At 38.5% G+C, this 23,366-nt stretch overlaps 1 protein-coding gene across 2 annotated transcripts in view; it reads right to left on the bottom strand.

Moving 5' to 3' along the window:
• Positions 1-3,981: 3,981 nt before the first annotated feature.
• tmtc2b (transmembrane O-mannosyltransferase targeting cadherins 2b) overlaps positions 3,982-23,366 on the bottom strand; it is a 107,881-nt gene continuing 88,496 nt past the window's right edge. For both annotated transcript variants that reach the window (XM_047345716.1, XM_047345725.1), the window contains exons 10-13: positions 21,144-21,225; positions 18,323-18,437; positions 13,645-13,708; positions 3,982-7,784 (exon numbers count right to left, since the gene is read on the bottom strand). In XM_047345716.1, the coding sequence (XP_047201672.1) occupies positions 7,605-7,784; positions 13,645-13,708; positions 18,323-18,437; positions 21,144-21,225 (441 nt within the window). In that variant the 3' untranslated portion in view covers positions 3,982-7,604. The remainder of the gene's footprint in view (positions 7,785-13,644; positions 13,709-18,322; positions 18,438-21,143; positions 21,226-23,366) is intronic.

Here is a 23,366-nt window from a genome sequence, read left to right as displayed (position 1 = left end):
AACCTGTAAGTGTCGACTGCACATCTCATTTGCTTAAATTAAATGATTTTGTTGGGTACAAATCAAATAAACTCTACATTTGGACAGTTTGTTTAAGTTTTAATCCTGTTCTTGTGATTTTTTTCAGTATTTTGGCAAATGTAGATTTAGAAAGAGAACTCCACTCAGTCAACTCCCAACCACCACACTCACACACAAAACATAATTTCCTTTCAGGACATCAGAATGCTTCAATAATGTGAAGCATAGTCTGTGTCTCATGCAGAAGCTTCATCTTAATGCCTTTTCTATCAAATAATAACAACATGTATTGGGTCCTGAGGGAAAGACTTCTCAGCGTCACGCACAGCAAACCTTCTTGCTCTGCAAACCTTCACAGCAAATCTTGTTTTTGTACTGAGCCCAGGGCTCAGCGTCACAAGATCAAAGTAATGATAGATCATTAGATCAAACTACAAAACATTTGCTTGACGGATTTTCCAGATCACCGCATAATAAAATAAATTCCTTTTGGCCAATTCGAAGTGTTTTGGAGAACAAAAGGTCACTGAAGTCATAAAACTAGAAGACTGACTTATTTCCTAAGGTGCCTGACTCAGATAATCCAGGTTTTATCTAAAGCCATGAAGGATAATAAATTAAGACAGCATATCAAAGAAAATATGAAACCTGCAAGACTTGTAATTTCTTTCAAGGACAGATAATGTCTTTAAGTGTAAGGTTTTTTTTTCCAGCAGGACATCACAACAAGATGAAAGGAACAAAGTGGAACAGGAATGTAAATCTTTCCAACTTGGTTTTAGGTTTGGCTCGAAATAAATATGGTTTTCCTCTTTTTGACCTGATACTGTTTAAATGTATCTTTTCTTTACCTACCTATGTACAGTAAAACCAGATATTTACATAGGTTTTATGAAAAGACATAAAACCATATTTTCCTCAATGTCTGACACTAAATCAGACTAAATTAAAGTTTTTTTTAACTTATTTCAATTTTCCACGATTAAAAATACCTGCTCCTGAAACTGTAACACGAAATGTCTTACATCAATAATACTGTTACAGGAATGTGAGCTCCATAGCAGTGTGTTTCAATAATGCAGTGCTATATGCTCATAAAGGTGTGCAGAGATGACGACTGCCACATGGCAGTCGTGTGTTACTGCTGTTCTGTTTGAAGGGTTAAAATCTTCAGTGTCTGTGAGCTGATATTTTCCTTTACTGCCTTAATATTGCTGTTGAGAGTTAGCCAGGCTCCTCAAGGGTTTCTTTGCAAATAACTCCACCAAATCTGAATAATAAAAGGGTACTGACTTCAAATATTTGTGAATTTACAAAAGTATTTGTAGACCTCTCTGGATATGTGTTTATTTGCATTTAAAGCGATTAATTAAGAACTGATTATTCAAACTGGATTGTTTTGCCAGGTGTAAACATTCGTAATTAAAACTTTTGTACTTGCATCCAAATCAATCAGGATGCATCGTAAAACCAGGTCTCCACAGGACCTTTGCCCAACTTAGTTGTATAATATAGTACATGCAATAACATCATTTCTTACGTTCTTCTGAGGCTTTACTTGGCAGAACTTATTTTTTGTTTGCTGTAGTGATGATAATGTCAGTGAAATTAGGATCTTTGATTTGACTGTGTGTTTTTACCATTAACCTCCTATCTGAAAAGCCCTAATCAAATCTGAAAAAAGAACATCTTGCAAAAACACTAAAACCCTAAAGTGTTGTGTGGATTGATGCCAAATAAGGATGAAAAGCTGAGAAACATAATTTCTTCAATAATGTTCCTTGACATTAATATCTAAATAAATAAACATAAACAGTCTGCGACTGCTTCTTTCATTTTTCTAAAGTTAGAATGTTGTGGCAGAATGAATCTATCAGACTCCTGGAGGTAGAGTTTCAGTTGTATAATGAAACAGCATTCAAGACATGTTGGTTTAATTACTGCATGCACAAAGAAACCTCAACAACATGGAACTGGTCATGATGCTAATGAAAATGCCATGTGTTTTAAGGCATTTTATAATAAAAACAGAGAGCACAACAAAGGGAAATCTTAATCTGATGAACAACAACAGATCAAGAAGGATGGTTGAGTATGTCTGCACTAAATGTTGTCAAATGCATCCCATAGTTGTTACAGTATGATATCTGGGAATAATGAATGTATGTAAAGTCTTTGTGCTTTTTGTTGATGTAGATGCAAAAATGTCACAGAAACTTCAACAGCTTTATTATCTTTTGAAGTAAATCTTTTCCTGATGTAGTAGAAGATGTTTTGGCCTAATTCATTCTACTGTCAATGAAAGTACATTTCAGTAAATACCTGTAGAATATCCTTAATGTACCTCTCTATACTGTATCCAAGCATATTAATAGAAATTGAGTGGAAGGAAAACGTTTGGTAGAAAAAGGTCAATATGTAACAATTATAACTGCAGCCTTGGCAGAATTCTAAAGCAAATCCATTCAGGAGTTTTGTAGAGATTCACAAGGTAAGGTCTGTAGTTGGAGTCAGAGCATCAGGCGCCACCACACACAGACCTTTCTAGAAAATGGGCTACAACTGTCGGATTCCTTGAGTTAAACAACTCCCGAACCAGAGGCAAAATCAGAACAATGTCACCTGAATGAAGTAGTAAAATGACTGGATTTCTTCTCAGTGGCATTTCATTTGGAAACCAAGGTTCTAGAGTCTGGAGGAAGGCTGGAGGCACAGAATTCAAGCTTCTTGAGGTCCAGTGTAAAGTTTCCACAGTCAGTGATGGTTTGAGAACATTTTAGAGATTCTCATGCCTTCTTCTGCTGACAAGCTTTATGGAGATGCTGATTTTATTTTCCACCAGGACTTGGTATTGGCCCACACTGCCCACAATGCCTGATATAATCACCATGGTAACACCAGCAAACTGGTTTGATCTAAACCTCACAGAGAATCCATAGGCTCTCATCAAGAGGAAGATGAGAGACACTAGAACCAACGATGCAGACGAGCCGAAAGTCACCATTAAAGCAACCTGGGCTTCCTGAACACCTCAGGAATGCAGTATTCTATGTAAAAGAAGACCAGACCAAGTACTGAATGGAGATACTGATACGTAGCCCCACATTTAAAATCCTTCATTGGTCTGATTAAATAATTTGATTTTCCAAGAATCTCATTCGCTGTGAGCCAGATTCATCAAAATTATCAGAATCAAAAGAGTTGAATATATCAGTGTGTGTGAAATGAATCTCTATGTTGAGTGTTTCATTTTTTGATGACCCTCAAATTTCCTTGAATTGCTTTCAATAGAAAGATGAAATGCTGTGTCCTTGTAGCTCCACAGCTCCACAAACCAGTTTCCCATTTTCAGAATGTGAGGACCACCTGTGTTTTGAGAAGAAGAGTCAAAGTAAAAGACTGAGCTGCATCTGTGATTTCCAGTCCAATAAAGAAAGCTGGGCACCATGGTGAGCTCAGATCATTTGAACAGACCTTCCACACAGACTTGTGAGAAACATCACACGGCAGACTGTTTTGTTCGCAGGGACGAGCCCTTTGCTCGTCCACAGTGTCTGCGCTGTGTGGGCGGCTGGAAATGCAGCTCAGCAGCCATGTGTGCACACTGTGTTACCCCTTTCATATGGGAATATTTACATGTCTGCTTTATTGTCCAAATATCAAAGGATGGAGATGCATTTAAGACTATTTTATGACACATTTTAGCACATTTGCAGGGAAGGACTTTAATGTCCCATAAAGCCCTGTTCCATAGCAGGCAGGAGCACCACATTAACCCTAACATGGTTACAAACATGAATACAAAGACAACCTCACTTATGATGTGGATTCTTACTAAAGGCAATATGTCTTTCTGTTCAGATTATTTATAATCTCTAAAAACAAAAACGCTGCTCAGCTGTGAGCAGAAAACCACCAAATGTATTAAGAAAAAAAACACAGGCAGGAAGAAAAGACTACTTCTTGCGCATCGTTTGATTTTTATTTTACAAAAAAGGAGGAGAGGGCTACAAATCCTGATAATTTATACAAATACAACACATTTCAAAAATAAATTTTAATTTAGTAAACTCTCTGTGAACAAGTTTCTGCAAAAGCCCACTGCCTGAGATCCCTGAGCAGAGACACAGAGTCAAACACTTTTTCTTTTTACACTTTCTTATTGACATAAAAAAATCTTGTGTTTCTTCATTAACACTTAAAATATTTACACCAGGAATGAGTGTGTGGGTGTGTGTGAGTGACAAGAAATCAGAGTGAACTCTTAACATTTCCTTATCACCGTCATAGTCAAGAAACAGCACTGTGGAGACAACAATGTGACTGCTACAAATAACACCACGCATCATAATCTCAGTAATGACGAAAACAGACAGAAGTTCCATTAAATTATCTTCCTTCATTTTACATGGGAAAAACACAGCGCCAGCTGGTTCTGCCAACAGCTGGGATGTCCGGATCAGGATCGGGCATTTACTCAGTCCCAGTCACTTCATTAGAATCAATGCTGCATACACGGGCGGCTCTAGACAGGCGCCAACAGGGGCCAGGGCCCCTGTAGAACTGGTCCTGGACCCTGTTATGGCCCTGGTACTGAAGAATAATGCTAAATCAATTTCTTATGATGATATGTGGTGGGAAAGAAACTCTAACTGATTGATTGCTTGGACCAAGTTTATTTTTTACTTTTACAGTTTTACTTCAACAGTGAATTAAAAATTAAGGTGTTTCACTTTTAGCAGCTTTCATCTGCTAGATCAGGGGTCTACAACCTGCAGCTCCAGAGCCACAAGTGGCTCTTTGGGTCACTAAATATATTAAACAAGATACTATTAGCCTGTTTTTGTTGTTTCATTCTTTTGTTCTGTGGCCCCATGAAAAAAAAACACTGGCCCCACCCTGGCCCCCCTGGTAAATTTGGTCTAGAACTGCCACTGGCTGCATACACCGATGTGAAAAAGTAAGTGCCCCCTTACAGATTTGTTTCCTGTCTATTATTGTTAAATATTTCAGAACATCAAACACATTTCATTTTAAAATCAGACATAGATAACCCAAATAAATACATAAAGTATATATATTATTATTTCATTCATTAAGGGAAAAACATACTCACACCAGGTGGAGAAATCATTTCCTCCTAGCTAAACCTAATAATCGCTGCCAAGGGTGGACTGATGGTCCTTCAGGATTTCTTGCTAGAGAGCAGAGTTTGTGGTTCCATCAGCTGCAGCAGATTGTCCAGGTCCTGAAGCACCAAACCCTCCCCATACTGGTGCAATGGTCAACTATGTTTGACTGTAGGTCAGATATTCTGCTATCCAGTCTTGGTGTTTAGAGGATTCACCGCTGTGTTTTCTCCATTTGTGGAAAATGGCTCTCAGTGTGATTCACTTGAGTCCAAAAGGGAATCTCAGGGTGGGAAAGCCCTGGAATGACTTGTCAATGATTCCTGACTTCACTGTTGTCACTGACCCTGTTTCTCATCTTTTCTTGAATTTCTTCAGATTCACATCATCATTTTATTTGTAGTTATATGTTTTTTATATTTAGTCAGGTTATCTTTATCTGATAGTAAAATGTATTTGATTCTAAACATTTAAGTGACAACCAACAGAAGAAGTCTGTAGGGGGGTAAATACTTTTCCACAGCACTGTATGAGCTTTAAAATGTGTTAGCTTTAAAGTGCAGTAAAAGAAAAGAAACAACCAACACAAGCATGTGTTCTCAGTTTGGAAATGATTTGTTGATAATTCACTTTGTAACATGTCAAAGCGGTCCCAGTTTTTGTGCTTTATGAACTTTGTTTAGAACATTGTAACATTTAATGACTGGTGATTCAGCTGCTATTTGGGGATAAATGAGCCCAGCCTGCGGCTCCCAGTCTGTGGTACATGAGACAGAGACTGGGAGCTGCAGCCCCCAGTACAGTCTCTGTTCTGTTGTCATCACCATCATAAAGGCTGAATTGTTGGGGGAAATCCAGACTTGTTAGATCAAGCTAGAATATTGTGTTGCAGCCTATAAACGTTAATATAGTTTGTGATATTTAATAACTGACTGCACAAAATGCAGCCACACCGCTCACTGAGGGTCCAGCTGGGATCAAATCTCAGAGACTATCTGACATCTTGATGCAGATCATGCTTTGATCTGGACCCCCCATCCGGTACCAGGGATAAGCTCTGGATATCCCTAACAGGCAACAGAGCAATAACTCAGTATGTGGTAAACTGAAGACAGTCAAAATGTTTAGGACCAACAAATAATAAGAAATACTGTATAAACTTTTATGAAGGTGCACTTTCTTTTACTAAAAGCTGACAATAAACAACCAAATATAGGAAAACTAAACAAAATATATACAAATGAGACCTAAGAACCACTTTAAGAATACTAGGAACCCCTTGTCCTGTATTGTAACGAGCCAAACTTACTCAGTACTGGAGCTACAGTTTGCTGTGTTGTTCTGTATGCTAAAACATGGTAGCTATATATTAGGATTTATTTAAACAAACACAATGAAGTAGCTTTATTCGAACATAAAGACATTTAAACATTCCTCTTTGAATGAGTTGTGACTGTGCGTTGATCCATGTAAGAATAAAAGCTGAACATTAGCTTGACATTTACATTTGGCTGCATGAACTCTTCTTTTTCAGGTCCTGTAGAACTTCTTAAGGACCTGAAAGAAGGTTTTCCATCTGCAACCTTAAGCTGTAAGCTTTTTGTTACCAGGGTAGTTTAATATTTATCTTCCAACCAAGTTGCTGCTGTGGCATTTTCAGGAATGAAGAATCAAAAAAAGTAAAAAATACCACTGGTACATGGATGAAGAAGATTTCAAAGCCTTAAAGTCATCACTTAGTTATCCTCTTTTATGGTTGCTAAAACAGGCAAATTACAGCCTTTTGGAGAATTTAGAGACTATTATAGTGCGGCAATAGTTGCATTGCATTCCCTTTTTATACTTTTCCCTGAATATCAGGAGAGCTGCTACAATTTGGAATCAATACTGGGAGATATCAGAGCAAAGTGTAATTGAATAGATTTAAAGTGACTGAGAAGGTTCAAAGGCAAATAATGAAAATATGAATAATATCAGTTTAAAATGCAAATTTTAAGAAGTTAAATTGTGTCCTGTGTATGACTGTACCTCCTTTTCTTCATTTTCAAGAAAAAACATGTAGTGAAACTAAAGTCTGACAGAAATTCCTTCAGCACTGTGTTTTTCATTCCTCATCCTGCTAGAGCGATGAACCTGTGGCCTCACTTTAACTTGAAATGTTCATGAAGAAAAAAATTAAAGGATTCTGTGAGCACAGTAAATCTGCAGAAAGGAATCCAAATACCACGTAGCACCTTCCTAACTGTAAGCAATACTGAGCAAAGCTGCAGGCCTGAGGTGTTTGCAGAGCTCAATGGTGATTAGCAGGGGCTGTGCACCAGTCGCTGCGTCTCTGCAAATATCCTCCCTCAGTCGCTTCCTTCATTCCTGGATGAGAAAGCAGAATCAGGGCACGTACGCCGTCCTTCTTCCTGGGTCTGGGTTGCAGATGGCATGTAGGCAGGATGCGAGATCTCAGGGGCTTGTGGTCCTCAGGCCCTGCTTCTCCATGATGTTCCAAAGCTTACGCAGATTTGACTGGGTGATGGTGTCATCTGGTTTCAGCTGAAGAGCCCGGAGGTAATTGGCTTCAGCTTCTTGCAGTTTCCCGTTGAGATGGAGGATCGCTCCAAGGTTCATCAAAGCTGCAGGGTACTAAAACATAAAAAAGATCATTTTAAGATATGATCAAAATTTAAATCAATATATTTTGCTGCAGTACAGCAGTGATCCTGCAGTTCCCGCTGTCCAGGTCACTTTGGTCCTGTGCCAATTTATACCCCACCTCATAGCCCACTTTCTACCTCGGCATTACTGTTTCATCCCATCCTACTTTCATTTTAAACACATGTATCAAAAATATTTGTAAATCAGTTTATTCTTTTTAAAGGGCACGCATGTGGTGAAATTCACATTTCACCACGGGCTGATGAATAGGGAAGTTTGTCTGTTCACTGAACATTTTAGTTGGAAATTATATGTAGTTTAAAGTCTTTTCTATGAGTGAAGACATGCAGGGAATAAAACTCCAAAAAGACAAATGTTGTAGTATTTCCTCAGAGTCATCTTAGCTTCTGTTACAAAGATCTGATCCCTGTTGATGATTAAAACCATTTCATGATATGCTCTTTAACTGTAATGGAACATTGAGTCATCCCAGCAGAACCTAAATGATACTGGTCCCTTTTTGTCCAATCGCCCAAACTGTGTTTGGAGTTTGGTAAGTAAGTCTCTGCCTGTCCCTGACTGTGTCTGGTCTGTGGCCATAGATGTCAGAGGGAGCAACCACCTCTTTGAAGTGGCTCGAGATGTTTATTCCTGCTGGTGCCAATGGGCAAAGTCATAATCAGTGTGACGGATGAGTCATGGGGATATAAGTACAGGAAAAGTGCCTCGGGTGCAATCATGTCAAGACCAAGAAGAATGCAGGCCAAGGGAGGGGCAACATCTGATCACCATTTTGGTTAGAGATGTGGAAAGAATGCCTCATCCAGCAAAGAAGCTCCTGATATACTGCTGAGTTTATTGTAATTTCCGTACTTCTATTTCATAGAAAAAAAGATAAAGCTTTTGTTTCCTAAAAAGTAGGCTTTCTTTCTGTAGTTATTAATTTAAAATGTCCTATTCCACAAGCAACACAGTCAGCCTGAAAATAGCTTTTATTTAAATGCTGATAAAAGGTGTTTTATAAATATTCATATGTTTAGATTTTGTTATGAACTTTTAAACATTTAAAGGATTCTTCTTTGGTTTAATGAGACAGACCTTCCATTAATTCCATATTTTCAGAATTTGTTTAAAATAAATTGAAATCATGCATCCCTTCCTCTCCACGACACAGTGATGCACTCTTTGCTGCAAATAATGAAAAATTTCAAGGGGTGTCCTTACTTTTCCAAGGCTATGTATGGGTGTAATGCTGGGCGAAGTCTACACAGACATTTTTAGAATTAGGGTTACGAGGCATTTTCAGTCCCAGAAGTGAAGGTTGAAACTGAGAGGTGGGTGAACTTAATGAAGGGAAAATTAAAAAGCCTAAAGATCTTCTGCTTTTCTAGGCAAAATTAAACTGACAAACAAAATAATTAAAACAGCAAACTTTGGTGTTATTCATTATCCTGTTGTCTTTTTACTAGCTTCTGATTGAATTTCCAACGTTGGCTGCCAAACCTTTTCTTCATGCTGCAGAGGCAGTTCTGGGATTTAATGGCCGCGGTAATTCTGAGTGTTTGTGCAATAAATTACCTCGAGTTTGACCTCACTGGCTTCAGGGCCACACCACAAAACAAAGCTTCGAGATGAACTGTTTATACACATGGACATGATTTGAGGTAATAGTAGTAGTAATGAATGGACCACACTCAAACACTGTATCTAAGATCATTAGGTGACAATTACGTGTTTATTGGATAATTCTAACCTTGATGTTTTTCTGAAGATTAAAGGTGCAATCACATTTTATTATAAGTTTGTGAGGTTACTGGGTTTAAAATGGCACACTGATAATTACTCAAGGGTGTATATGGAGAGCGCAAATCCCTGTCAGGACAACAAAATGGTAAAATAACATCCTGCTTGGCCTCTCGAGATGCTTATGTTTATGTTAACTAGTAGGTTTAGGCCTGTGTTTCTCAACCCTGGTCCTTAAGGCACACTGCCCTGCAGGTTTCAGGCATAATTCTCTGCTTTAACAGACCTGATTCAGATGATTGCAGTTCAACAAAAGCCTGTTAATCAGCCATCCATTGAAATCAGGTCTGTCAAAGCACAGAAACGTCCAAAACATGCATGTTCTTGTGCCTTGAGGACCATGCAGGGTTGAAAAACACTGCTTAAGGCAACAAAAATAAGGTTTACTAAAATATTACGAATGCTTACTTTTTAGTTTGCAATCAATTTAGAATTTGCAGATTAAACAAAATTCTAAATATTAGTCATTTTCCTGTCTGTTTTCTAGTAAAAAAAAACAAACAAATGCATTGAAATTTTCAGCAGCCAACGGTACCCTTCTGAGCTGACACAGCAGGGTTCTGTAAGAGCTCCACAAGATTTCAGTCTATGCAAAAGAAAATTCAGATGAACAGCATTTGGGTGAATGTGGGAGTTTATTAAAGACAGAAGTCTGAAGAAAAGTAGAGAAAACTAATAAAACCCCCTGAAATACATTTGAATACAACGGTAAATGGACAGTGCCTTTCCAGTCATACTGACCACTCAAAGTGCTTTACACTAGAGCCACATTCTCCCAGATGGACTCACTAATGTGCACACATTCATACACCGATATGCAGATCCGTAGGCAATTTGAGGTTAAGCACTTTGCCCAGAGGCACATCGACATGTGACAGGAGGAAGCTGGAATCGAACCCACTAATTTCGAATTGCAGGACAACATTTCTTCTCACTGAGATCCAGTCACCTTGATACAATACAATATGAAAAATGATCCACAAGATTGACATTGTAGTTGAGCAGAACAAGATAGATTAGAAACACTGAGTGAAAAATAACTGCAGAACCAAGTTTTGTGTTAATTTGCCTTCGTCCTCTTGGCTTAAAACACTTCATTGCATTACTTCTGCACTTACTTCATATTCTGAGACATTTTTGATTTATACTCATGCATTTTTCCTGGCTCCATAACATTCTGCAGTAAGTTGCTATTTTCAAAAGCCTTTATTTCTCTTTATCCCCCTCATTTCCTCCTGCACGGCTGCCTCTTTGCCTCTGCTGTTGCCAGTATGGGCACAGAAGAGAAAAGCAATAGCTACATAACAAATTGACTGTGAGTGCAAAGCAAACTTGAGGAGAGACGTGGCTTTATGACTTCAGACGTTTCACGAAGAACTGAAACCATTACAAGGAAGTCTGTCGCAGAGAGCAACTGGTTCTGACCAAGAATCAAACTGGATTTATCTTATGCAGAAAACAAAACTTAAGGACTTAAATGCCTTGAATGAAGGGAATAGTCGTCTCTCAGTCTGGCAGAGTAAACATATACAACAGCAGCGCTGATTATAATTTAACTCAATAAGATGTTGATGTAATAAATAACCCTCCCCAGTCTTGACCTAGCAGAACACTGTAAATTCCACACCATTGTTTCAGGTATACACACACTATTCACAAGAGGAGCACATCATTGCAACACACACTATTAGGCTGTGACAGGACTTGATGTTCCACAAGATCTGCTTCATGTCCTAACATTTAAACCCACACAAGCATTCCTCAATACATCAGCACACCTGTCAAGATAGAAAATATGGCAGCCACTTTAGATTGGTAGGCTTACAGATTGTTTTGATGAAATTTAAGTTGACTCAAAATAAAAATGTTCACACTCATGGGATACAACGAAATATCAGCGGATAATTAATGATCTGAACTTTATAAAAGTGACCCTTGTTAAGTTTCATGCTGGTGTTTTAATTGAACAAATTACGTGTCACTACATAAAGGTCACATTGGTGAAGGCAACCGGGTATTGGTCCACCTGATTTGCTGATCCACAACATCGGCTGTTTTTTCTGAATATCATAATAATAACCCATTTCTAAACTACAAGACTCGGAAGAACACAGTACCATCTTTGATGCTGATGCACAAATTGCAGCCTGAAGGAAAATACAAAAAGTCACTTTACAGCTTCAGTGTAACTCTAATGAAACAACAAGGAGGTTATAGGGCTGTGAAAACAATCACAGAAAATGTGGACCAATATTATCCATTAATACAGCTTAAAAGCCCTACCCATGTAAACATTTTGATTAAAATTGCTTAGGAACGATTATTGATAAAAACGCAGAACCTCACTGTAGAAAATCTGAGCTATCCCTTTAAATGAGAGTTGTACCACCACAATGTGTAATACAGATGGCAAAAGGGAAAAGGAGATCAAGTAAGAGCCAAAAGTTGTCTTAGTGTTTGCGTGTAGCAGTCACTAATTATTTGCAGTTTGTGGTTCATCTTATAGTGTGGTGAATACTGCCAGCTGTCGGCTCATCAGATCCTTGCAGAATGTGGGTTGGCATTTGTTCTCTAGAAAGATGGTAACTGTGAAATCTGTAGCAAATAATGCTAATTTTCAGCTCTGAACGTCAGTCATAACATGCATTAAGGAACCTCCAAACCACCATGGATACATACTTATAAGTGTGGGGTGATAACAAACTAGATGGCACCTGTCCTCTTTAAAAGGGAGGATGTAGTACCCATTATAAAAAAAAATTAATGATTAAAAATCACAGACTTGGTTGTTACACTGCTTTACAATCTGTTTTCACTTCTACTTCACCGTGGGTCATCTTAAATGAGACTGAGCCAGAAGTAGGCGGTGGTAAAACCACATGTTGTTTTGATATGGTTGTTTTCTGGAAGCTTTGAAAGAAAAAGTATTCCTGAACTAAAATGTTCCTGAACTCATGCAGTGATTTTCACAACAGAACCATACCTGTTTCTAATGCAAGGCAGCCTGAAGGTCCAGCCATTGCAGATATTCAATATATTCTTGTTTAGATCTATTGCATAAATACTCTGGATTCTCTCAAAGAAAAAACCTCCATGTTCTCTGCAGTTTCACACTGAAAAACATTATTTGTTGAAATCCATCAGTGTTTCATAATGTGGGGAATTCCTCTAAATCTGATTTCTTTTTTTTTTTGTGCAGCTTTGGTGGTTTTGCAGTTTGACAAAATTTTAATCAATTTTTATTATTACTTTAAACAATGTTTCAGCTTTTATGATAAATTATATGTAGATGGGATGACGTTACACACCATGTAAGGATACACAAAAAGGGAACATTTGTAGTGATAAAAGATACTTTTTATCACTATTAATATGTTTAAAACATACTAAACTTTTTTCTTTTAGATACATTCTTAAAATGTTTTTTAATAAACTTGAGAAAAATCACAACGTGATTTGACATTTTTACCAACGAGCTGATTCTGAGCTGAACTCCATGGCTTCTGTGAAGTTTTGCTGGTCTTGTTTGAGAGTGTTTGTGCATATTTTACCAGAGTTTGTGTGCACACATGGCCAAAATATAATCCCCGTAAAACATTGTAAAGATGTATTTGATCGTGAATCCACAGCTGTCTGTTTCTAATCAGGGAAAGGGAACAAATAGGATGACCACATGTTAAACATACTCCCACCCTCTGCAGACCCTCCCTTAAACAACTTGACCCATCCTGTCGGAGCTCCTAAAGACTGAGCCCATTCATTTTCAAGATGTCACAGTATCCTGGCTGAGTGTTATTATCATTATTCTTTCCAATCTGCTTACTCTGCCTTCTTCTTTGAACTTGTTGATGGATGTTGCACAAGCAAACCTCTGAGCTCGGGAAAAACCAAGCCCTCATTATTTTGAGCGGCACTGACAACGAATCCCGTTGTTAAAGGCAGAGCAGCCAGCAATGATATTGGAAAGCCAGTCTGACTGTAATTGCAGAGCGTCCATCAAAGTAAATAGTAATGAGGAAGAATAGCGAGTGAAGGTTTTACTTACGTTGGGTCTCAGACTTGCTGCTTGTCCGTAATACTTCTCGGCTGCCTCATTGAGTTTGGCTTGTCTGAAAAGGAAAAACAGAGAGAGGCGATCGTTAGTCATTTTTATTACTGCTGGCTTTGGATGAGGCCTTGAACCCTGAGCGTTTACCGGTTCCCAGGGGTCAAGGAGAAAATAACATAGAGGAACTGCATGAAGAAGCTTCATCCAAAGGTATTTTCTTGGGTAGCATCATTTAGCTGATCTGTGTCAAGCATAGTGTAACAAGGACTTTCTGCTCTAATTAAACCTGCAAATCAACCAACTGATTTTGGAATAAAATCGAATCAAAGCTATATTATTCCAGCAATTCACTTCAAAAACACTTATTATATAGATAATATAGATATTTTAAGCATTTATTTCATTTTAATTATTTATTTCCCACAGTGAATAAAAACCTAAACATTTAGTTTTTCAGAAAATTTTAATATTACATAAGACCACTAAAAAAGGGCTGCACAGTGGCGCAGTTGGTAGCACTGTTGCCTTGCAGCAAGAAGGTCCCGGGTTCAATTCCCAGCCTGGGGTCTTTCTGCATGGAGTTTGCATGTTCTCCCCGTGCATGTGTGGGTTCTCACCAGGTACTCTGGCTTCCTCCCACAGTCCAAAGACATGCCTGTTAGGTTAATTGGTCACTCTAAATTCCCCTTAGGTGTATGAATGAGTGTGTGCATGGTTGTATGTGTGTTGCCCTGTGATGGACTGGCGACCTGTCCAGGGTGTACCCTGCCTCTTGCCCATAGACTGCTGGAGATAGACACTAGCTCCCCTGTGACCCACTATGGAATAAGTGGTAGAAAATGACTGACTGACCACTAAAAAAGGATTTTTAATACAGAAATGTTCTGTTAGGGTCAGCCACAAAAAACCATCGTTAAAAATGTGGTTGTCAAGCATGTAAAGTTTGGTGAAAGAAAAGGTGTGGACCATCTGTTGGTCCACTGGGTTTTATCAAGCCCAAAGTCAGAACAGCCGTCTACCAGGACATTTTAGAGTTCTTCATGCTTTCCTCTGATGACAAGCTTTATGGAGATCCCGGCCCACACTACCAAAGGTACCAGTAGCTGCGTTAATCACCATGGTAACACCAGGAACCTGGCCTGATCTAAACCACAGAGATAATCTTTGGGCTGTTGTCCAGAGGAAAATGAGAGACACAGACTGATGTTTTCAAACCTTTATGATGCTTTTCTGCTTCCAGCCAATTAAAACACAACATTTAAGATGAGAATATTACATCAGACCAAAAAAAAAACATTTTAATAACAAAATGAAAATATGTTTAATACGTGCTTAGAGAAGGTTATTTTTAAAAGGTACTTTTAATCCAACAAACGAGCCTCATCAGAACATATGTTGAATTTATTTAATATGACTGTACTGTTCAGTGGGCCCACATTTCTGGATTTGAATCCTATGTTATGGGTCTTTAGCTTTAAATATTTCCCTCTGTGTCTTAGGAATGCATGACTTTTATTCTGAAATGAAAGAAATCCTTTTTTTGATTACATTCTAATTTTTGTACTTGTAATCTGAGTTAAAAAAAAGTCAGTGTGTATTTTTATTTAGTTAGTTTTGGAGATTGTAGAATGATATATTGAAAGATATTCTAAAACTGAAGAAAAACATGATTATTTAGCCGTGAGATTATAATAAATAAATAAGACGAATACAAAAAAAAAAAGAAATCAATGTCATGTTTCACTGTGAAAAACAGGATCTGTAGAAGATCACCTGACAGAATTATTGCCTAAAACATATGACACCTTCTAGCTGAGAACAGATCTGCAGTTCAGACATAAATGTTTTTATGCTCATAAATTGTATGTTTGTGGTTTTTCTTTACAATCAATGCTCTACTCTGCAGTTTTATACTCAAACCTGCAGGTCCATCAGCACCAATATTTCTTCCTTCTGTGTTAATGTTCTGTTCTCTCCAAAATCACCTTCATGATCCACAACTGCAGGTCTTTCCCTAATGACAATAATCATCTATTTACAAATAATTTACCTTTGACAAAGTCAAGGATAGTCATCGATGGCTGAGTGAGGAGACCCCTTATATAAACTGGACCAAAGGCAGCAGGCCTGCTGGACCCATTAAGGATGTCAAAGTTTATTAGGGAATCATTGTCAGTGTGGTTTCAGAACAGAGTCAGAGACAGTTAAACCAGTCTCCTTTTAAAAGATTATCATCAAGACCAAACTGTTTGACTGTTTCAAGATCAAAGGGAGACTCTATATATTTTACACCAATGACATGAAAAATGTCATTAAAATTCTGGTTCTTGTTTTAGATTGGGTCTAGTTCAGGATGTCATATTTAATAGGATTTGTTTTCTCATTGAAAAGGCATCAAAACGTCTGGAACTGTGGCAAATTATCCAACAATCAGCTGTTTTCATCAGGTCACACTGACCAGGTCACTGCAGGGTTAAAACACTTTAGATTTTGTTCTTTTGTCCATTTTTCTCAGACTGTTTTTAAGTTTCTGTGCTTGTTTTTTAAGATTACTTTTATTTTATAAAAGGACATTTTATCAAACATCCATTTGTTGTTTTCTGCTTAATGTTTGCAGGACCTCTTGCGCCCATCTCCAGCAGTCAATGGACGAGGGCCGGGGTGCAAGCTGGGCGGGATGCCAGACCTTCATGGGGCAACACAGAGACACACTGGACAAACAGCCAAGCACCCACACACAGTACCAGAAAAGAACCAGTGCATGCATGGAAAAAGCATTCAAACTCCACACGGAAAGGTTCTGGCCAGGATTTGAACCCTGGATCTTCTTTCTGTGAGGCAACAGAACCAACAAATGCAGCTCAAGGATGAGCTAAATTTTACAGTTGTGCTAAAAATTTCTGGCAGAAGTTTAAATTCAAATTTGTTATGTATTATCTTTCAATGTGTTTGAAGACGCACAATAAGGAAGCATTTGAGGTAAACCGTGCGCCGTGGTACAGTCGCCAAAACAAAGCCGACACTACCTGAAAGCCACAAACCAACCTGCTTAAACATAGCAAGCACCTGAGAGACTGGTATAAAAATAAAAGAGCAAAATAGAGTTTTCTAGTTACACATATCAATGCTACCTTTACAAAGGAGTCAACAAGAGCTCTGATGAGGAGTACACCATTGCTAATGTGAGACGTGGATCACTGATGGTTTGAAGAAGATGTGAGTTGCAGAGCCCTATGGAATTGAGGCAAAATGAATGCAATATTTTATCAGAAAATACTGGAGGAAAAACATTACTCATCAGCCTGGAAGCTGTGCATGTGATGTACTTCGATGTTTTACTGTGACAATGATAAAAAAACACAAGGTCAAGTCGACCTGCCACAGGAAACAGCAGGTTCTGGTTCAGTCTCCAGTCCTCAGTACCTTTGAGCCACTTTAGTTGGATTTTAAACATGCAGCTTATGCAAGACCAAGATTTACAGGAACTGGTGGCTTTTTGCTGAGAAGAATGGGCAGCTTCACCATCTAAGAGAACTATCACGTCGGACTTCAAGCCATTGTTGATGTTAAAGGAGGGATTCATGGTATTAAGAAGCATGGTAGGGTATTTAAACTTTAGATTTTTTTTGATTTGGGTAGTTTCTGTTTTTATTCAGAATTAAAACAACACAGCTACTTTATGATCTTTGGCTTCATCCAACCTCTAACCATGAGTGGAAGAAAAGTTTTCCATTATCAGTCATAAACATGAAAAATGGCAAAACATAAAAAATTCAACAATTAACCAATCTCTATATTCACATTTTCAACCTGCACTAAAGCCTAAAAAATACACTGTTCCAAAGAGGCAGAGGAAAATATTAGTTCAGAACCCAAATGGTCAAAACCCAAGGGAACAATAAATGACATGAACTTATGTTTCTCCTTGTAATCTCCTTCCTTATCCTGCGTAGGTTCAAATCTGTCCCCATCTACTGAAGGTCTTTCCATGTCTGTGTCCAAGACAAACACATAAAGAGCATGAACTGCAGAGGAGCAGGACCCCATGCCAGGCAGGCAGAGATGTGTTCAAAGCATTACCTGAAAAACTCTTAAGCTGCCATGGGTCTGTCCCCTGGAAGAAGGTCTTTATACTGTTGGTGGTGTGAATCCCACAGGATCAGAATGATAATGCATGAAAAGTTTTAACAATGACTACATTTTTTTTCAATCCATGTGGCAGCACCCAGAAAGCTGGCACATTTCTTTAGTGTGTTAATACTTTTCCAATCATGACCCATGTTCATCAACTCAACATCTTGAGAGCTTTTCTTGCTCAGGCTCTTCAGGCAATCACACTTTCAAGTGAGACAGAGATACAGAGATATCCGAAGTTTGAACATGAACTTCTCTAGCTGTGATGTGTTAAAGCATTGGTCCTAGTTTCTACCAATGCTCAGAGAGAGGGATTTCAAAGTCCAGCCAAGAAAATCACGCACACTGAGGAATGGAGTAAGCCCCTGGATAAACCGTGCAGACAGTAGATTTCTCTCTCTCATGCACACACTTCTTTCAGTCCAGCCAAGGAAAACCATTCATCTGCACAGAATGAAATACTGCGTAGCATCTGTACATGTGCACTTAGACCACAGAAATCAAAAATAAGAATGAAAAAGGTCTGTACTGAAGCATATACCTGAGCATGTGAGCAGCACTGAAGACCACATCAAATTCCCCACCGTCGAGGCGCGCAGCGGTCTTTGCCATCTCTGCTGCTTCCAGCAGCCGCGACTCTTCCAATAAAAATTGACCTACCAGGAGAAAACAGCAGCGCTATTAAAACATAAACAGATCCTTACAAAGGCACAGAGGGATACACAGTGCAATAATGTTTTTTTTGGCACAGCCACAGGGAAACTCTGGTCGGCCCCTGAAATACCAGATATGAATTTTACAAACCATCCCTCTTTGGTCATTTCTCAGAGCCGTTTGTTCAGATTAGTGGACCTTTATGGATCCGCGTCTGTTTGGTGAAAATATTTCTTAGAAGAGGTTTGCACTTTTATAGGTGTGTCTGACTAACAGTGAACCTCTGTGCATGAAGCTAATCAGATGGGATCATGGAGGCCTGGCAAGGCCTTCAGTTCAGGGATTCATGCCAAGTCCAAAATAAAGAGGAATTATCACCATGTGTACTTTTGTTAGGCCCATCACTGTGAACAAATGAACCACACACTGCATTTAGGCAGACTCTCTTCCATGACTGGAAGAAACTGTAGCCTATGGTAGGGGCCTGAAGTGAGAAAAATACTCACTTCACAATAAAAGACGTTTTTCAACCACTTCTGTCTGTAACATTGGCTGAGGGTAAAAGCCTTGGAGGCTTTAGATAAACAGAAAAAACCGTGACACTGTTCTTATCTTGTCATGTACGTTTCCAAATCTAAAAAGTCTTTTTTTGGCAACGCAAATGAAATGAAATAAAGCACATTTTATGAAACATCAAGTTCTGCCACATAGTGCTAAGCCCAAAATGCATCTTACTCATGGCAGATTTAGGTTTTATTTCTTCTGACTGGAAGTAATAACATTTTGGAGCGGCCCAGTCAAAGTCTCGACTTAAATCAGACAGAATGTGTGAGGGTGCTAAAGACTGGGCCGATGGCAAGGAGGCCTTCCAGCCTCAAAGACTTGGAGCTCATAAAACAAAATCAAGGGTTAAAAACATCAGCAGAAACAGAAAAACAAACGGAGAGATGATAATTTTTTAATAGTGATACCCCTCGGAAATTATCTTATTTCTAATCACAAAAAACTCTTAAATAAATGAAATTCACTTAAATTTTTAAATCTGCCAGGAGTATGAATCATTTTGGGCTTAACTGTATATGAGAAATATGTATCATTTATGATGCACCCCATGCCATAAACCATGTAAAATTTACAAAGTGCTACTGCATCAGAACAGAGAGAATTGATCTAGAAATACACCACTGCAAGCATTTAACATTCTGAGCTGAGCCTCATCGTTGCAGACAGTGATTTTCATGACCTGAGGCAAAGCAACACAAATTTTGCACCATTGTTTTTACTTTTTTAATCTACGTAAATCTGGCAGAAGTTGAGCTTCTATGCAGCACATTTAGCATCTGAGCCAAGATGCTCATGTTGCAGAATTTTTTAAGAAATGTTCAAAAAATCTGTCTTAACCTGGATTAGAGAGAGATTACATTTTATATGCTATATTATCTGATGTGTGGAAAGGCGATGCAGAAATGTTATTTACTCAAAGCTGGTATCTTCATACACAATAGAAACATGACAAGGTTGTTTAACACTTGTTTAGTAAATAAAAGTTGCAGCAGTATATTTAGAGTTGGAATATATTTTGCCATTAACATCAGTATCACCGATGTTTTTGTCATTTTTGTCATTTTTTTATTTGTTACCATACCAATAAGTAAAACTAGGCCGATATTAATAACCGATATTAATTACCATCTTGTTGCTGTTTGCGTTTCTGGAGGGGGGGGAAGGGGGTTGGCCATGTGCTATTTGTATGGTCATGTGACAGTGGTAGCGGTGCAGTGCAGGATTGTGGGTGTTTTGCTGAATCAGAGAAGCAACATTGGCGGTGTGGTCGTTATTTTTTTATCATAACATTGACAAATATCAGTGCATCCCTAACTATATGGTAATAATGTCGTCTAACAACCATGGACTCATTTTACCCTGAAGGCAAGCAGAAATTGAATGTTGGGATATATCATCCATAAAGTTTGCACTATGTTCTTCAGCTAACTTCAGTTTGAACTATGTCAGAATATTCGACCAGACACATTCCTGGTTTACTAGATGAATGCAGACTGTTTATAAGTCCCGACTTTTAAAGATCCAAACATCCCCAATTAATCTGGCTAACAAGACTTTTTAACTAACTACATCAACAACTCAGGCAGCCTTAGAGTATAAAAGCACAATCTAACATGTTAAAAAGCCTGTTTTAAGTAATCCTGATCCTGATGCTGATCCTGATCCAATACTGGTCGTTATTCACATCATTTTTTAAGTCTCTTGTAATCTAGAGGTTAGGTGACATCAACAAAAGTATTTCAAAGAAAAAGGTGATATATTTAACATCTTTCTCAAAGTAAAGATTACTAAAAGAATATTTACATTTCAGAGGTGTTGCAGGACAGGGAAACAATGGAAGACAAGAGAGATGCTGGAATCATCACGTTCCACATTTGCATCAAACTGCAGTGAACAATGAGAGGAAACCATCCACTGTTCGCATAAAACTCTGTTAACCAAGTACAGAGTGAGACTGGTGATGTTTAGAGGAAGACGTGACATAAAGGTCAATAAACACTGTTTGAACAAGTGTCCAAAACATGTAAATTCCTGCCTTTGTGCATCACTGTGGCAGAAGCATGTCTAAAACTGCCAAATTGAATAACTGAGATGTGAGAATAAAGTCAGGATGTGTCAAATTGAAAGAAAAACACAAATCTCACCATAATGCATGTAACAGTTGCCTTTTGTGGGATCCAGTTGGATAGCCTTCAGGAAGTACCTCTCAGCTTCTGTTTTCTGGCCCTGAGAGAGAAGAATTAAAACTGTGTCATTATTTCTTCAACACCTTCTCAAAACTGCTCATTATAAAAACACCAAGCTCTGCTCAACGGCCAAAATACCTCTGCTTAAAGTTAATGTACCTCCCTCAACCACAGACCTGCTTTACAATAAATTCCAATAAACAGACATGAAAAACGTGAACCATAAGTGTTATGTTCTCATGCTCACGTGTCATCCGTCAAAAGTGCACAGTGTCGTGCTTGGCACAGCAAACCAGACGGGGCAAAGACTCATTTATCACACACTTTAATCTGAGCAAAAAACACTTCCAGAGCTGAAGCGCCAAAGGCCTGTGTGTGTGGCCCAACTGCTTTAAAACAAGACAGGGAAATGTTGCAGGGAAGGGGAGAGTGCAGCCAGAGAGAGGCTTATGTGTCTGCAGGGATTTAGAGAATCACGTATTTATGGGGATCACACAATCTGACTGAAGATGTATTCAATCATACAGTCACTCCAGCCCTCAGAGAGACGAACAAATCAATACTAGAAGCTGGGAGGGTTGGCACAGACTGTTGGGGGAGGCACTGAAACCCTTCAGAACCACAGAGACTGGGACATGGAACCAATCACGGCTCAAAGCAACCAGAACAGTCGGCCAAAGCAAGTGGCAGCTGGGACCGAAACGTTCATGCTCCCAGTAGGACTCCAGGCGTCGTCCGATCAACGATTACCGATGTGAATGCATCAGCAAAAGCACATGCAATATTTATGCAAACATAACTATGCTCTGTCATATGATGTTTGTTTTTCTTTTAATAAATAATACACATAAGTTTGAACAGTAATATCGTTGGACATTTTTGAGTTTGCTCAATTTTATGTCAAACCTGTTCATTTTTTTGTGATTTTAAATTTGCCATTGTTTAATATGTTTTTAAATGAAATAGAGCAATCTGTGTCCCTTCAACGGTACTGCAATTCAAAATCCATTTTTTGAATACAATACCATTGCTTTTCCATTTCTACACTGCTCAAAAAATTAAAGGAACACTTTGAAAACATTAGATTTGAAATAAAATCATGCTGATGTGTAATCTGTAATGTTTTAGGAACGAAAGGATGGTTAAATCTGAAGTCTCCCGGGGAATCTCATCCAAGATCTTGACCAGGGAATCACTGAGCTCCTGGGCAGTCTGAGGTGCAGCTCATATGGACCTAACCATGATGTCCCAGATATGTCCTGTTGGATTTAGGTCAGGGGAGCGTGGTGACCAAAGTTAATAACGACATTCAAAAAACTATGGAAAAAGGTTGAAAATAATGAAGGAACCCCTGAGGGTTAAAGGATTGGGATGTTTTGCAGAAAGGTTAGAAACAACAAAATGAGGGGTAAAGGTAAACTTTTTGAACTATTACAAAAAGAATTCAAACAACGGTTCAAGTTAAATGATATCCAGTAGGTTAAATTAAAAGAAAGGGTCCAAACCACTAATGATAATGTAAAATTTGGTGGTGTACTTATTAAAGTGATTCGATTTACAGTGAGTTAGGCTTGAGTTAAGAACTACATTTTCTTCTGTAAAATTCTGTGGCTGGGGTTACACTGTTGCAGCTAGAAATCTGAAAATCAAGAAGATATTTACCAACGGAGGTACTGAGCTGATAGTGTACTCTGGATGAAAGGTCACGCATGAGCAGCATCACATCTCTGCATTTCACAGATGGAAGGATGGGGACATTTGACCGCCAGTTCATAGTAACAGATTTACATCTGTTTGACAGATCTGAGCTCTCAGTTGGGACTAAATGAAAGTCACTTGGCATCATTTTTCATCATTTGTTTGACAAGTGATCTTAGAGGTCTTTTTTGTGGCTAAACAGCTGGTTTCAGCTTTCTCCGGCCACATGGACAGACAAATGCTACCCTCCCCCACCTACAGCTGGGGACTGCAGATCAACTGGATTAAAGAAGTCTATTCCAACTTTCCTTTATTTAAAAGAAACACAAAGCTGGCTGTTTGGAAATATTCCCAAAAGATTTGTGAAAAACATGGACAGCAGTGGTGAAGAAACATAAAAAGCCCCACTGCTCATTCATATTAGGCAAATGCTGCTTTTAAGCTACAGTTGGGAAGCTATGAGGCATGTCTGTAAATCAATTC

Source organism: Girardinichthys multiradiatus, chromosome 2 (genome assembly GCF_021462225.1).
Source record: "Girardinichthys multiradiatus isolate DD_20200921_A chromosome 2, DD_fGirMul_XY1, whole genome shotgun sequence".
Taxonomy (NCBI): Eukaryota; Metazoa; Chordata; class Actinopteri; order Cyprinodontiformes; family Goodeidae; genus Girardinichthys; species Girardinichthys multiradiatus.
Note: the sequence above shows the minus strand (reverse complement) of the source record. Positions and strands in the feature narration are given on the sequence as shown.